Source organism: Raphanus sativus, unplaced genomic scaffold (assembly GCF_000801105.2).
Source record: "Raphanus sativus cultivar WK10039 unplaced genomic scaffold, ASM80110v3 Scaffold1205, whole genome shotgun sequence".
NCBI classification, from domain to species: Eukaryota; Viridiplantae; Streptophyta; class Magnoliopsida; order Brassicales; family Brassicaceae; genus Raphanus; species Raphanus sativus.
Window position 1 is genome coordinate 9,611 of NW_026616518.1, and position 14,557 is coordinate 24,167.

The following is a 14,557-nucleotide window of genomic DNA, read 5'->3' on the forward strand; positions in this document are numbered from 1 at the left end:
TCTGTTTTATTGAAATAGTTTTGAAAGTGGATCTTTAGTTAACACAGCTTTGTTGTTCATGTTTGATGAGAAAAGCAAAACAGTTTTACTTTCTATCCAGGTACTTCTTGATTGTTTGTCTATCTTTCTGCTGCAACCAAGGACTTTTTTTGTCCTACCAATAATATACAACATTAGAAAAGTCTTTAAACTTTGTCTCTAACTTAAAAATATTACTAAAATATGCTAAGGACATTTTATTTATCCCACTGATAATGTTGCTCTAAATAGAATTATGAAGCGACACGGCACATGCAAAGAGAAGCACACAATAATACATATCTATCTTATTAAAGTAGAAATACTTTAAACTTTTGTTTGGTAATAGGGATAGGAGTCTTTAAAAAAAATTAAATTTTGTTTGATAACAAAGATATTAGAGAATTTTGTCTTTTCCTTATTTAAATGATAGATTTAAGTATTTAATGTCTTTTCCTAATTTAAATAATAGATTTCTTTAATAGAATGAATCTTAACCAAAATAGATTTCCTTATAAATTTTTTGTTAACATTAAATATTTTTCAATATTTATTAATAAAATAATAAAATAACAATCACACATCAAAATCAATTTATATATCATATAAATAAAATATAAAATATTTTATTTATAAATTGTTAGTATAACACTTTTATAATATAATTCCAATTAGTTATAAATATTAGATTTTTATATGATACACTATGATATAATAGACGATTAAAATCACATAATATAATTATTTAAAGTAATAAATAAAAAATTTGTTTTAAAATGTTATACTAACAATTATGTAATACATATTAATTTACACATATATATATAGATATTATCATTAGAACAAAGAAAAAAATTGAAGTGAAAGCAAATATTTATACGGCCACGGGTCAAACTATAGAAATAAACAAACAATGGCGTAAGATTTTTTTTTAACAAATTTATTTTAATTTCAAATATGTTTATATATTTTATTTATAAATTATTTTATTTGTTATTAATAATGCTAAGATTTTGGAATTGGAAAAAATTATGACCCATCTCTATATTATTTTCATTAGGAATTATAAATTTATATCAAATATTTTTTTAAAACTTTTAATTTTTATTATAACTACAAATGTTAATTTTCAATCTAAATTTATGTTTAAATATTACAAATATATCATTTATAAGTAAAAAAACTAAAAACATAAAATAAATACCCGCGCGGTTGGGCGGGTCAAGATCTAGTAGTTATAAAAGCAACAGACACACAGCACTCATTTACAACCCGCCACACACATCACTATGGAGATACAACAAGGTCCCTTCCTCTTGATTAATATAAGAATCATACAATAAGAGATACCACGTTTATCTACGTTTTTGAATTATCTATACTATTATTTGCGAAGTAATTTTTCGCGACGGAGCTCTCACGTTAAAAGTTAGAGTGGTTAATATCGATATTACCCTTAATGAATAAAATATATAATTAAGGTAAAAATAAAAACGAAAATTACTTTATTTGATTATATAATTGATTAAATTTAGTAATAGTAAGATTTATCCAAAATCTAAAAATATTTTAAAATATAAATATAATTCCTATATGTATGTTGTGTTGTTATCTGATTTTTTTAAAAATAAAGTTGAAAACATAAAGTATATAACTAAATATAATTAAATGATATTATTAATTTTATTTAATTGAAAAAGAGAATATTAAGTGACTAAAAATATATAATTAAGCTAAAAATAAAAACGAAAATTAATTTATTTGATTAATAATTGATTAAAATTATTAATTATATTTAGTTATAATTATAAAATAGCATATTTATTTGATTAATTATTAATTAAAAGTTAGAGTGGTTAATATCGATATTACCTTTAATGAATAAAATATATAATTAAGGTAAAAATAAAAACGAAAATTACTTTATTTGATTATATAATTGATTAAATTTAGTAATAGTAAGATTTATCCAAAATCAAAAAATATTTTAAAATATAAATATAATTCCTATATGTATATTGTGTTGTTATCTGATTTTTTTTTTAAATAAAGTTGAAAACATAAAGTATATAACTAAATATAATTAAATGATATTATTAATTTTATTTAATTGAAAAAGAGAATATTAAGTGACTAAAAATATATAATTAAGCTAAAAATAAAAACGAAAATTAATTTATTTGATTAATAATTGATTAAAATTAATAATAGTAAGATTTATCCAAAATCTAAAAATATTTTAAAATATAAATATAATTCTTATATGTATGTTGTGTTGTTATCTGAATTTCTTTGAATATAAAGTTGAAAACATAAAGTATATAACTAAATATTAATCAAATAAAATTCTTAGTTTTAAATAATTGAAAAGAGAATATTAAGTGACTTAAAATATATAATTAAGCTAAAAATAAAAAATAAAAAATTTATTTGATTAGTAACTGATTAAAATTAATAATAGTAAGATTTATCCAAAATCTAAAAAATGAATTTCATTAATTTGATTCTCATTATTATCTAAAAAGTTATATATTATGTGATCCAAAAAAATATTAATTTTAAATAACTAAAAAATAAGTAGTTTATATTACTATTTTCAAAACGATTTCCTTTTCTCACGGTAAAATTTAAAGCATTTAAAATCTTCATTACCCTTAATAAATATTTAGATTAGATTTGTTAATATAAAATTGCTCACAAATTAAAATGAATTTCATTAATTTGATTCTCATCATTATCTAAAAAATTATATATTATGTGATCCAAAATATTTTACATCAAAATATTTTAAAAATAAATATAAATACATATGTATAGTTTTATGTATATATGAATATTTTCAAAAAATTATGTAATAAAATATCTTATTAAAATAAGAAACTTTATTTTATATAAAATTAATATTTAATTAATTATTAAATATATAAAAAGCATGAAAATAATTTATTTTAATGGTTCTCGAATTGATAATATATTTATTTAGTAATTTAGAAAATTATTAAGCCCGCAAATGCGGGCAAAACACCTAGTTGTATAATATAAAAAGAGATATACAAGGTATATATAACACTAGATGAATGACCCTACAAAAGCATTTTGTAATTGGAAAAGATATGGACGGAGGCACAACATGTACACGAGGACTCATGGCATTGGCTAGGCACTTTCTGGGCCAAATTCCTCATCCCGTTTCAAGAGATGGAGAATGAACTTTCCAAAACCAACAACTAAATCTCTCTAAAATATTTAATTCTTCTAGCTCCCACTAACTAAGTAGCACTAAAGCTATATATATATATATATATATATATATATAAACACCAATTTTAATCACCCAAGGGAATAGACACAGAGCAAAACATCACAAGAGAAACAAAAACAAAAGAAAAAAGAGAGAGACTTTGATCTAAGATTTTCTAAAGTAAAGATGTCTTCAGAAGTCTTCCAAGAACATTTCATGGACAGTTTCATCTCCAGAAAATTGCTTCAGCAACTCCCATTTGATCACAACATTCACCAACAAGAAGCTCATGTACCTGACAAGAACAACTTGAGCGGCAACGTTCTCATGGTTCTCTCTATCCTTGTCTGCGGTATCATCGGCTCCATCGGTTTGCATTACGTAATCGGTTGCATATTCAGACGTTCCTCTAGTTTCATGATAGCTGATCCAATCTCTAGCCCGTCCACGTCACGAGGCTCAGCATCTAAGAAAGGCATCAAGAAGAAAGCTCTGAAGATGTTCCCGGTAATAAAATACTCACCTGAGATGAACCTCTCAGGGCTCGGTGAGGAGTGTGTCATTTGCTTGTCTGATTTCGTGGCGGGAGAACAGGTACGGCTGCTTCCAAAGTGTAACCACGGGTTCCACGTTCGATGCATAGACAAGTGGCTTAAGCAGCATGTGACTTGTCCGAAATGCAGACAATCTCTGGTTGAGACATGCCAAAAGATCTTAGGCGACTGCGATGTAGCTGATCAGGTTGCAGAAACACCAACGGAGAGCATAAATGTCGTAATTGCTCCTCTAGAACATGAAGCAAGAGTAAACACTTATAGAGAAAACAGCTAGAGTATTCCAACAAAAAATATTAGATTTGAATACAGTTTATGTTTCTAGCCAATAGGATTCCAAATCAGACACAATAAAGCTTTTTATTTTTATTAGTTTTTTTCATGAAACCCAAAATGTAAAGATAATTTATCTTAAGCTTCCCGTGGCAACGTAAGTTCATCGCTATTAAAATTATACACTCCTATGAAATATTCAAAATCAAAACCATCATCTGGTTTGATAAATGCTTTTCAAAGAATTCTCATGCATATTCATATCACAATTTACAAACATAGAGTAAAACTAAGTAACTACTACTTTTGAAAGGTCTGATGGTTAATTGGTTATGGTTTCTACGAAGCTCAGTGACACCAAAGTATTGCACGACAAAGCAGAACAAAGACTAATACATGATACCATTTTGTCCTCTAATCAGTTACACATCCATCCACTCATTAACCTTGGTATACTAACAACATATATATGCCCTAAAACCGATCGACCCCATGTGGTAAGTATATTAAATAAGACTATATCAAAGATTAATCATCTTAATGGTGAAGAAATCAACTCGGTGTGCCTGGAAAGGTATAGGGTAAGGGACCCAACCCGTAATAGGTCGAGGAAACCCACCAAAGTCACTAAGTTAGTGGGTAATAGTCAAACCTAAAAGCTACTTTGAGGAATACTTATAGTCTTGTAATATATCAGTCAAGAGGCAGGCAACACACATCACACGTGGTATGAGACATTAATGGTAAGCTCCAATTTAAGAATCTGCTTAAGTGATAAAACACGTTTAGGATATGTACCAATGCTAACACAGTATCATGGTAATTAATTGATTAGCTAACAACATAGGTCCCCTACGCATCTAAGAGATATGAGATAGTATTGAATCATATTGTTGTAATATAACTTAGTACGAGAGAAAATTGCAACAATACATGTCGGGTTTTTAGATGTTAACAAAGGACTTTAACGTGGGTAGCACTCGACATTTGCAGGTAACCCATTGGACTGCGATTCTACCATTACAATAACAACTGATGCTAGCTAATAACACAAATCATATGAACCTTTTTTATTAACGAGACACTGGTTCATGGTGCACTCAATGTACATAGTATTCAAATAAGATCGTGTTCTTCTGGTGGGAGGGGACCAACCATCTATTATTAGCGGAACCATGTACAAGGAACATGGTTCTCAAAGGCAAGTCAAGAGATTAACCAATAATGTAAAAGAGCCAAAAGCTTTGAACTAGAGAATATCAAATTCTAGCACAAGAAGATATTAAATTACGGCGCTCATATAACTAGTTACATGACTCTTCAAACACAATGGATGAGGCCAGACCAATTCAAAATCAAATGCATCCAATAATTTCTTAAGACTGGTGTTCCAATGATACCCCAATTCTCACCTTATCACATTAACTGAACCACTTAAGTTATAAAATTTGGAGAGAGACCATAAACTTATACTGTTAGAATAGAAAGCTCCCAGATTGGCTCTGGAGTTTGACTAGGACATGACTAATATATAAAAGAGTGGACTACTCTACTTATAATTAATTGGTTTTAAATTGGAAGTTCGGTAAACTTAATATAGTATTAAAATCAGAATACAGATAACCCAACCAAAACCCAAAATCATTCAGGCAAAAAAGGAAATCCGACCGATCTTGAACAGGCATGATCCTAGATTGGTCCGGCCGGTCTAGGATCATGGAGAATATAAAATTCTCGACTGGAACATGATTAATATATAAGAGATTCGGATCACACTTCATTTATTATCGTTTAATGGTTTTGAGTTGGAACCCCGTAAAACTTAACAAATACTACTTTAAATCATGCTCTAACTGACATTTTATTCCTTCATTTTTACAATCACGTAGTAAGAAGACTACCAAACCAAGAATGTCAACCAAAGAACACACGGGTATCACATGGCATTTCAAGCAGCATAAAGCAATAAAGGCAAAGTTACCCACTTTCAGGAAGGGATAAGAAAACAGACCACTATCTATATGGAAGCTAGTGGCACAAACAAAAGAAAAGACAAATCATTTTCAGATAGGCTTACAGTCTTTATGTAATTTTCAGAGCGAGACTGATGCCAAAAAGATAGATCTCCCCTGCTTTGCAACATCAAAATACATCAAAATCTACCAAAAATACATGTTATAAGTAGCAACCAACCAAGAAACCATAATAATGATTAATAATATACATGAGAGAATTTGGTTAGATGTAAATCAAAGATAATCAGTATAGATGGATGTCACTGCATAACTTAGCAAACATTTTTTGGCATAAGATATATTAAAAGTCCTAATATATAAGACAGAACAGACCAGAACATAAAGAGGCAACTGAACATGTGTCAAGACCCAAGAGGTGTATTATCTCAATGCTATTTGAAAGATTATGGAAATTTCATGGCTGCTAAGCTCATGGGCCCATGTGAGCAACTTTTTGGGATTTCAGATTTGAATTGCCAAATTAACTGCCACACGGAACTACAATTGCAGTAAATGGTATGAAGGGCCCATTTTCAATAAGAAAACACACTAAGATGATACAAATTCAGTGGAGAATCCATATAAGAAAGTATATGAAACCTTTACATTTGCACTATATATATAGAACCTGCAACGAAACCTAGAAGATCTATCTATGCAACTCTTCAAACTAGCTTCTATCATGTCGACTGCAACTTTTTCTCCCACTATCAAACCAACTAAGCTCTTCCAAAATATTCTTGGAAACTTTTACTCAAGAAGACTACTACTTCATACATCTTCTCAACCACCTACCATAGCATCGCCCCCATTAGCAGACGCTCAAGAAGCATCACATTCTTATGCCCACCATATGAGCTTTGATACAAATGTTGTCAAGGTCCTATCAGTTATCTTCTGTGCACTAATTTTCTCACTTGGACTACATTCCATCATAAGAGTGGTGATGAGGTACTCCAATTTGTTATCAACCCAAGCTAGTAACGAGCTCGCAGTTCGCTTGGCTAACACAGGGGTCAAAGGAAAAGCGTTGAAAAGTTTCCAGACATTAAGTTACTCTACAGAGCTTAAGCGGTCTGGCCTAGATACAGAGTGTGCCATATGTCTCTCGGAGTTTGTATCCGGAGAGCGAGTCAAGCTTCTGCCAAAGTGCCACCATGGCTTCCATGTCCGGTGTATAGACAAATGGCTAAGTTCGCACTCGTCGTGTCCCACATGCAGGCACTGCCTCATTCAGACTTGCCAGAAGATAGCTGGCTGCGGTGAGGCGTCCTCATCACGTAATCAACCACCACATGACATCATTAGCGTGCATATAGCACCAGTAGGACCAGAAAGATTGATACACAGTTTCTAAATACGGTCAAGTAGACTTTGGTGCAGTTATGTTGTAAAATTTAATGTATAAATTCAGGTTTTATATGTAGTTTCATATTCAAGATAAGCGTTATCATTTCCACTGTACAGTTTTAAAGATTATGTATGAGATGTTGCTTTGTTCATTCATGAACGTCTAAAAGTTTACGTTTCACAAAGTGACATCCCAATAGAAGATTTGAGTGAATCAAAACATAAACAACTCAAAATACAAAGATAGGAAGCTGAGAAGGCAAAACACTTAAGCGAGGGTATCAAATCAACTCAGAGAAATCCTTAATGATGTAATACCACTAACTTGTTTGTTTAATACTCCTTCTGTCTCATCGAAATAAATGTCATTCTAACATTTTATTGTTTTGTTATTCAAAAATATCACTTTACAATTTTAATTCAAATTATTTTTAGTTTCAGCTAAAAATTAATTACAAACTGCATTGATTTTATAAATAATTTTATTTGTCTTAAATATTACTAGATTCGATCTCCGCGCTACGCGCGGATAAGTGTTGAAATTGTTTAGTTCAAGATCATAAGTTTTGAATTTTGTCTAGGTGTGGAGTATTCTATTTCATACAATTATTTGAAATCTGGTGGTTATTATGTGCATGTAATAAAAAAACAAAAAATAAAATGAAATGATTGCTTATATTAACGTAAATAATGTAAGAAAGAGTTTAAGTATTCTGAAGAATAAAGTCTGTGATGTGGTCTATAATAAAGAAATAGTCTGCAATGGATAAAAATTAAGTTAGTTAACTTTATTTAAATTGATACGAAGCAATGGTTGTTAAAAGTTAAAGATACATACTTGCTATAGCTGAATAAGAACTCTTTGTAAGTCTTTAAGTGAATGCACTATCATTTGGTTGATAAGTTGTGTTTTATAAATCTGTTGAATTTTTTTTTTATGAGAAGACATTTTAAAATTGGTGGGATTGAGGTATTATAATTTTAATTAAAATATCTGTGTGGGGAGAGAAGGCCTTTGAAAATCTCTTTTTAGACAATGTTTTTTACTTTGAGCTGGTGTGAATTTTTGCCTTTAATGATTGTTAATTCCGCTTTGTTTGTAACATGTGAGAGAGCGAGATAAAGTTGATCATGAGAGAACACATGTTTAGACAGATATAGGAGGACCTCTTTTAAACTTTGACTTTAGCTTTTGTTGATTCTCATTGCATAACACAATCTGATAGAAAATTGCCGTCGACGTAAGATGAACGGTAGCTTTGTTTCATCATGCAAGAGAACAATCCTTGGGATCAAGACTTCTTTTCCGATGTGTGATCCAGTGATAATTTCTGCCTTCAAGAGGCGATCGCCTATGTAGGTAAGGATCATACGGGTATCATTGCATAATACCTTTCTTTGATTTATGTTTCGTAGAAGCATAATTGGGGCACCAACTTTGAAAATGAGCTTGTGCAAAGGCAACCCTGAATATTCCAAGGAATTGAGGTATTCAATCGCATATAATGTATCATTCTAATCTGATCGATGATCGAGTATCTGATATCTCAAAGCTATCATCATATATAATGCGAAAGATACCTCAGACTCTCAGATCAAATGCTTCGCGCGGTCTATACCTTTAAATTTAAAAATTTATCTTTTTACTATTATGTACGTTATTTTTGTATTTTAATTTTTGAAAGATAATTTTCATTATTTTGTTTTATTTTTATCTAATAATTTGGAATATGACTTGTTAAGTATGATATTTAATTAATTTGATTTTTCAACAATCTACGTTTAAGAATGATATTTAATTTTGTATATCCAACACATACTTAATCTCACTCCCTAATATTGAATATAAACAATAATTAGTAAACCCTAAACTTGCAATAGTATTTTACTTTTTTTGATTGACTGTATTTTTAAAAAAGATATCCAATTTAATGTATTCTAAACATTTTTCTTTATTCTTCCATTCTCTTATTAGACAGAAATTAATATTTTAATATCTAATTGAAACTTAAACATTTTTGTTGTTTATTGAAATTGGTTCGATTTGTTGCTCAATGAATTTTGGGGAACCTCAACAATTTTTTTAAAGAAAAATTATGTTCCCAGTCATGAGATATTGCAAATAAGATTTTTTTTTGTTTTGGTAATAGTAAATATTTATATCATTTTTTTGTGAATCTCTTAGCAAATTGTGTGATATTTTACCCGAAAATCAGTAAAAATATTTTCATCCACAACAGAAATCTAAAATTTGAAAGTGATAATTTCATAATTTATTCGTCCCTGTTTGGAAAATACATTCTAGATATTTTTATTTACAACTTTTTTGGAACCTATTTTACGAATACAATTAACTGAAATAATTTTATATTCCTAAAGTATAATTGATACATCTAATTATTTCCTAAAGTAAATTTAATTTCTAATATTGCAAGCCGCTTATATAACTTGGTATTCATTTTTGTCAAATATAATTTAGAATAATTATCTAAAAATAATAAAGCTAACTTATTTTCGTGGAGTGTTTGACATAATATTAACATATGTTCACAAATCTGCTGGGAAAGACAAACCAATAATCATAGATTGCTCACATGTCAGCAACGTAATCAGTCACAAACTTGTTTGAAACATGTATATACATCTCACTAACTTTTGCCACATTGAACAAAAACAAAACTCAATGTGAGTCCCCTATAAGGAAAGGTTGATCCTAAATCATTGTTCACATTCCAATCAACGAAACATTAAGTCCCGCCTTGTTACCAGTTTAATATTCAACCTTTATTCCGCTTGGATTCTCTGCTGCATATTGGATTACATTTAATGAAATGCCAGATTCAAAATCGAGAGTGTCCATGGTTCCTTGAGCCGTTCAGTGTTTGCACTTTCTAGTTTAGGACGTTGTTCAAGAACACTACTTCAAGTGTTGCAAATCCGTATGCCCCGGATTCCAAAACTCACATTCTCTGTTTTCTAGCTCCTTGGAAAACTCTATTTGGGGAGGAAACGATAATGGAAATCACAGATACATGACCCTAGAGTTGATATATGTTATTTTTTACCGTAAGAAGTCTCTGTTGTGGGTGGGGGATCAAAAAATAGTCATGATGGTCAACTTTCAAGTGCTGCTAATAATAGTGCTTGTTCAGGGAATTGACATAACAAAGCTTTTTCCCGACTAAGGATCCTTTGGGAAACACATTGCTTCTGTGAGCTTTGCTATTGTTGATGTAGTAATCACAGTTAAGTTTGCGAGAGAACATTATATTTCAGTTTAAATAATACAATCAAAGATTAAGCTTAATCGTTTACCAATAAAGTTATTTCTTCAACCTTCTTAAGATGGTCGGATCTGGGCTCCCTCCTCACGAGAACATAAACCAGCCTAGGGAGCTCGTAGTTTTCTACATCGTTAAGACCTTTGTTTCCAAGGAAGACCTTTTTCATAGGAGAAACATGAAAAAATAAACAGATAAATTTGGGAGTAATGTATACACACAACACATATAACAAAATGAAACAGCAAACGCCTCAGAGCATCTCACCTTGATCATGGCACATTATTACCGGGCCAAAGAGTACCGTAGTGGATATTCTAGACTTCTTCAGGAACTGGTGCAGTTTCAACTAAACCATTGATCTTAACCTCGAATTCTTCATGATCTCTCAATGTCCAGGAAGAGAAAATGGAAATGCAATTATGTTCAATAGAGCAGAAACTAATTTGGTATAAAAGAGAGAGGATTAACAAACCAGGCTCTGCAATCCTAACAAATCAATGAGACAAAGTTAATCTTACTCCTGCTGACCACACGTCAGAAGGAATCCTGCACAAGTTATTTCAGCCAAGAACAGCCCCAAATAATTAGATTTTCCATCCTGAAAGTTCTAATGAGTAGTTCATGCGTGTATCTTTAGCCTCAAGGTAAAGACTCATATAAGCAAAGCTTTAAAGGAAGATATATATTGTTACACTTGATGTACCTCTGGAGCTCGGAAGCCTTTGGTTCTCCTACACAAACAATTGCTCCCTGCAGTATTGTCCGTGATAATCAATTTGTGGATGTTACAGCAATCGGCGAAATGATTAAAAGTTTCTTGTGGTTGAACTTAAAAAAAAAGAATAGGACAATTTGAATATCTGTAGCCCATCAATTATGACCTTGTCTAATCCAAACTTGTAATCTCACCTTATGACGGAAAAAAACAAAAACAAAGCTCAATCAGATTTTGGGATTCAAAGCGAGATAAAAAGAAATTTTTGGGCCTTACCAACATCGCGATCTCTGTTCGACTGACCCGATCATAGCTTTTACCCTCTGTCTCTACAAACCAGGAGCGAAAATCATAAACACTGAGACTGCAAATGTGAGCTTAGTTGTTGGTTCAGTTCTAAGCATCACTTGCTAAGCAACTCAAGGGTTAATAATTCAGACCATAGGTATCTGCAAAAGAAGCAAACTAATCATTTTTAAGGAATCATACCAAGCTTCCTCATCTGACATTCACGTAAATAGAAGAAAACTCATCAGATGAAAGAAAAACAGTTTTCAAGATCATGAGTTTTTTTTAAAGAGGTGTTTTTACGGTTTCCATCCATTGAAGTTGTGTCCAGTGGAAGTTAGCATTAGACACCTTAGATTTCTTACACACTTGGCTGCACCTTTCTTTAAACCAACCTGGACATATTAAAATGCACTTATTATTTCATTGATTGTTAACATCCTTTGACTTTCTAGATGGTTATGAACATGCAAGTGGAATACGTTTAACATGATTTCAAATTTGGAACTCAAGAAATAGATACAGTACAATTATACGTTTATATCATCTCAGTAGCAACACTTGTCCCTATATCTAGACAACCTGAGTTCATGAATATTCTTTTAGCCGAGTTGTAAGAGCAAATCTTCCAATGGTATTGACAAAAAAACACAATGAAGCCGATTTAACAGAAATAGTAAAAAACACTCAAATAATAATCCATGTCCTAAATTCATTGATATTTTGTGGCAGAAACTAAAACTTAATGAGTCTTTGTAGGGTACAATTCGAGTTTCCAGGATGTGAGTCATTACCGGAAGGCGGAAGCAAGGATGGTCGATTCAAGCACGAGCACTGGTTCGAGCATCTGAAGATGATTTAGTCCTCTCATTTTTGTCTCCCTCCTAGGAGTATTCTATCTAAAGGCTGTTTTTTTTTTACTTCCAAATTCAGATGAAAAACGTAGGAAGGAAATGAATAAATCATAAATTGAAGGAGACAAAAACAAATTGATGCAGATTTTTTTTACTTACATATCTCAACGATTGTTGTCCCTTCTTCTCTATCGTCCGTCATTGCCGTCCCTGTGAACATTAGTCGTAGTTTTGGGTTCAGATGCTTCATGGCTTCCAGATCTAGGCGTCCGAGATTTGTTTCCTGAATTGAAGCTGTGACTCAGATCATCATGGTGAGATGTCGTTGAAACACATGGCGACGGGAGATTTTATGGTGATAAGCTGAGACTATTTCATTGCCATGAATGTATTTTTGCAGATTAGGTTTTTTAATTTAGGGTGGCTTTAGGTTTTGAGACAGAGATTTATATAAGAGAAGTATCAAGGGGAGATGGACCACAACATTGAAGAATAGCTTTGACAGCGTCATTGATTGAGAAAGTAACGGTAAAAGCATACGTTTGGAGAAGATGAAGTGTCGGGGAGGGGGAGGAAGATACTCGATGCTGGAAGACGATGAAGCTGTCTGCATAAATAAGATGGGCTGAATTATAATCAATAGAGCCCAAAACCAATTGCTAGCCCATACGTAACTGTGAGTAGAGCTCATACGAAAGTGACGTGTCAAAACACAATGCTCTGATTGGTTGATTTTATAGAGTGACGTGGATAACTTAGAATTGGAGAGTATTCTCCTTTTAGTATAGTATAGATTAATCAGAAAAATGTAATTAATAACAACTTAAATATATTTCCGTTATCTTTTTAATCTGTGTAAAAAATGTCAAATTGACACTTATTTAGAAACGGAATGAGTAGTGATTAATTATGTAAAAAGCTATGTAAATTAACATAATTTTGAACTAAAGAACAAGAAGGAGACCTTTCTTGTTTGGTTATCAAACTTGTATTGAAGTCAGTAGGTACTAGACAATAAAAAACGTGACAAAATAAGCAACAAGGAATACTAGAAAAGACCCTACAAGAGAAAAGATGCTTTAATATAAACTACCCAAATGAGAACAAGTCCAAGATTGAGAAAGATATAGAGGTTACTCACCTAGAACAAACAGCTTAAAGAAGAATGGAATCTGAGCAAGAAACCACGATTGAGTCAAATCAGAAGATTGAAAGTAAAAATGGTACGATGAACTAACAACCAGTGTTTGTGCTGTCAAATATCAAATTGAGGTTATAGAATCTATAGACCATTAAGTGCCAAAAAAATCAATCATTCAAGACTGAAAAGCCAGTGATTGGGCATCAAATGTAACAGAACTAACAAAAATGGTGTGGCTCATACTGGCACTGTACCTAAAGAGTCAATCTTGGAATATTCGAGAGAGACAAGCAATCAGTTGAGTAAACTAGACAAACTGCTTCAGACTATGGTCCAAAGGCCCATGGTTTCAATTCCAACTAAATATAGACATGGACATCTAGAATCAGAAAAAATTCACAAACCATTTATACATGTATGCTATAAGAACCGAAGATAGTGGTCAGGTCTTTTTTGAACCTATTAATAAAGCCCAACATAAAAAGTTTAGTAAACAATTAATCATCATTTGTTGCTTGAATAACAATAATTTAGTTCTAGATAATTCCTTGAGTTGATCTTCCACCATGGCCCGTAAGAACATCATTAACGCATGGGTGATTGTGGGGTTATTTATTTGTTTTTTCTTTGTGTGATAAAAAATTAAATATGCACTAATCGCAGACCGTCACGTGTCAGTGAATCCCACGAACAGTGTAAAATTGGAAAACAAACTTCAAATGAGACGTTGCTTAAATAAACCCTAAGATCCAGCCTACTTTTTAATTAGTTTTTCATAAGCACCATTTTCTTAAGCACCCGCAATAATCATGCCCTAAGCTTCC

At 31.4% G+C, this 14,557-nt stretch overlaps 2 protein-coding genes and 1 long non-coding RNA gene across 5 annotated transcripts; 2 read left to right on the forward strand and 1 right to left on the reverse strand.

Moving 5' to 3' along the window:
• The first annotated feature begins 3,345 nt into the window (after positions 1 to 3,345).
• Positions 3,346 to 4,317, forward strand: LOC108807049 (RING-H2 finger protein ATL77). Its single transcript, XM_018579286.2, has one exon. The coding sequence runs from the start codon at positions 3,446 to 3,448 to the stop codon at positions 4,088 to 4,090; it is 645 nt and encodes a 214-aa protein (XP_018434788.1). The 5' UTR covers positions 3,346 to 3,445; the 3' UTR covers positions 4,091 to 4,317.
• A 2,406-nt stretch (positions 4,318 to 6,723) lies between these two features.
• Positions 6,724 to 7,603, forward strand: LOC130503884 (RING-H2 finger protein ATL78-like). Its single transcript, XM_056998450.1, has one exon. The coding sequence runs from the start codon at positions 6,757 to 6,759 to the stop codon at positions 7,456 to 7,458; it is 702 nt and encodes a 233-aa protein (XP_056854430.1). The 5' UTR covers positions 6,724 to 6,756; the 3' UTR covers positions 7,459 to 7,603.
• A 3,039-nt stretch (positions 7,604 to 10,642) lies between these two features.
• On the reverse strand, positions 10,643 to 13,167 carry LOC108807185 (uncharacterized). Of its 3 annotated transcripts, XR_008941059.1 has the most exons (8): positions 12,752 to 13,167; positions 12,533 to 12,658; positions 12,042 to 12,133; positions 11,727 to 11,899; positions 11,617 to 11,644; positions 11,439 to 11,485; positions 11,000 to 11,281; positions 10,643 to 10,892 (listed from the first exon to the last, which is right to left on the reverse strand). It is a non-coding gene; the product is annotated as an uncharacterized LOC108807185 (long non-coding RNA). The 3 variants fall into 3 exon arrangements; XR_001942687.2 differs by lacking the exon at positions 11,617 to 11,644 and having other exon boundaries at positions 12,533 to 12,644; XR_001942690.2 differs by lacking the exon at positions 11,617 to 11,644.
• Between the last annotated feature and the right edge of the window lie 1,390 nt (positions 13,168 to 14,557).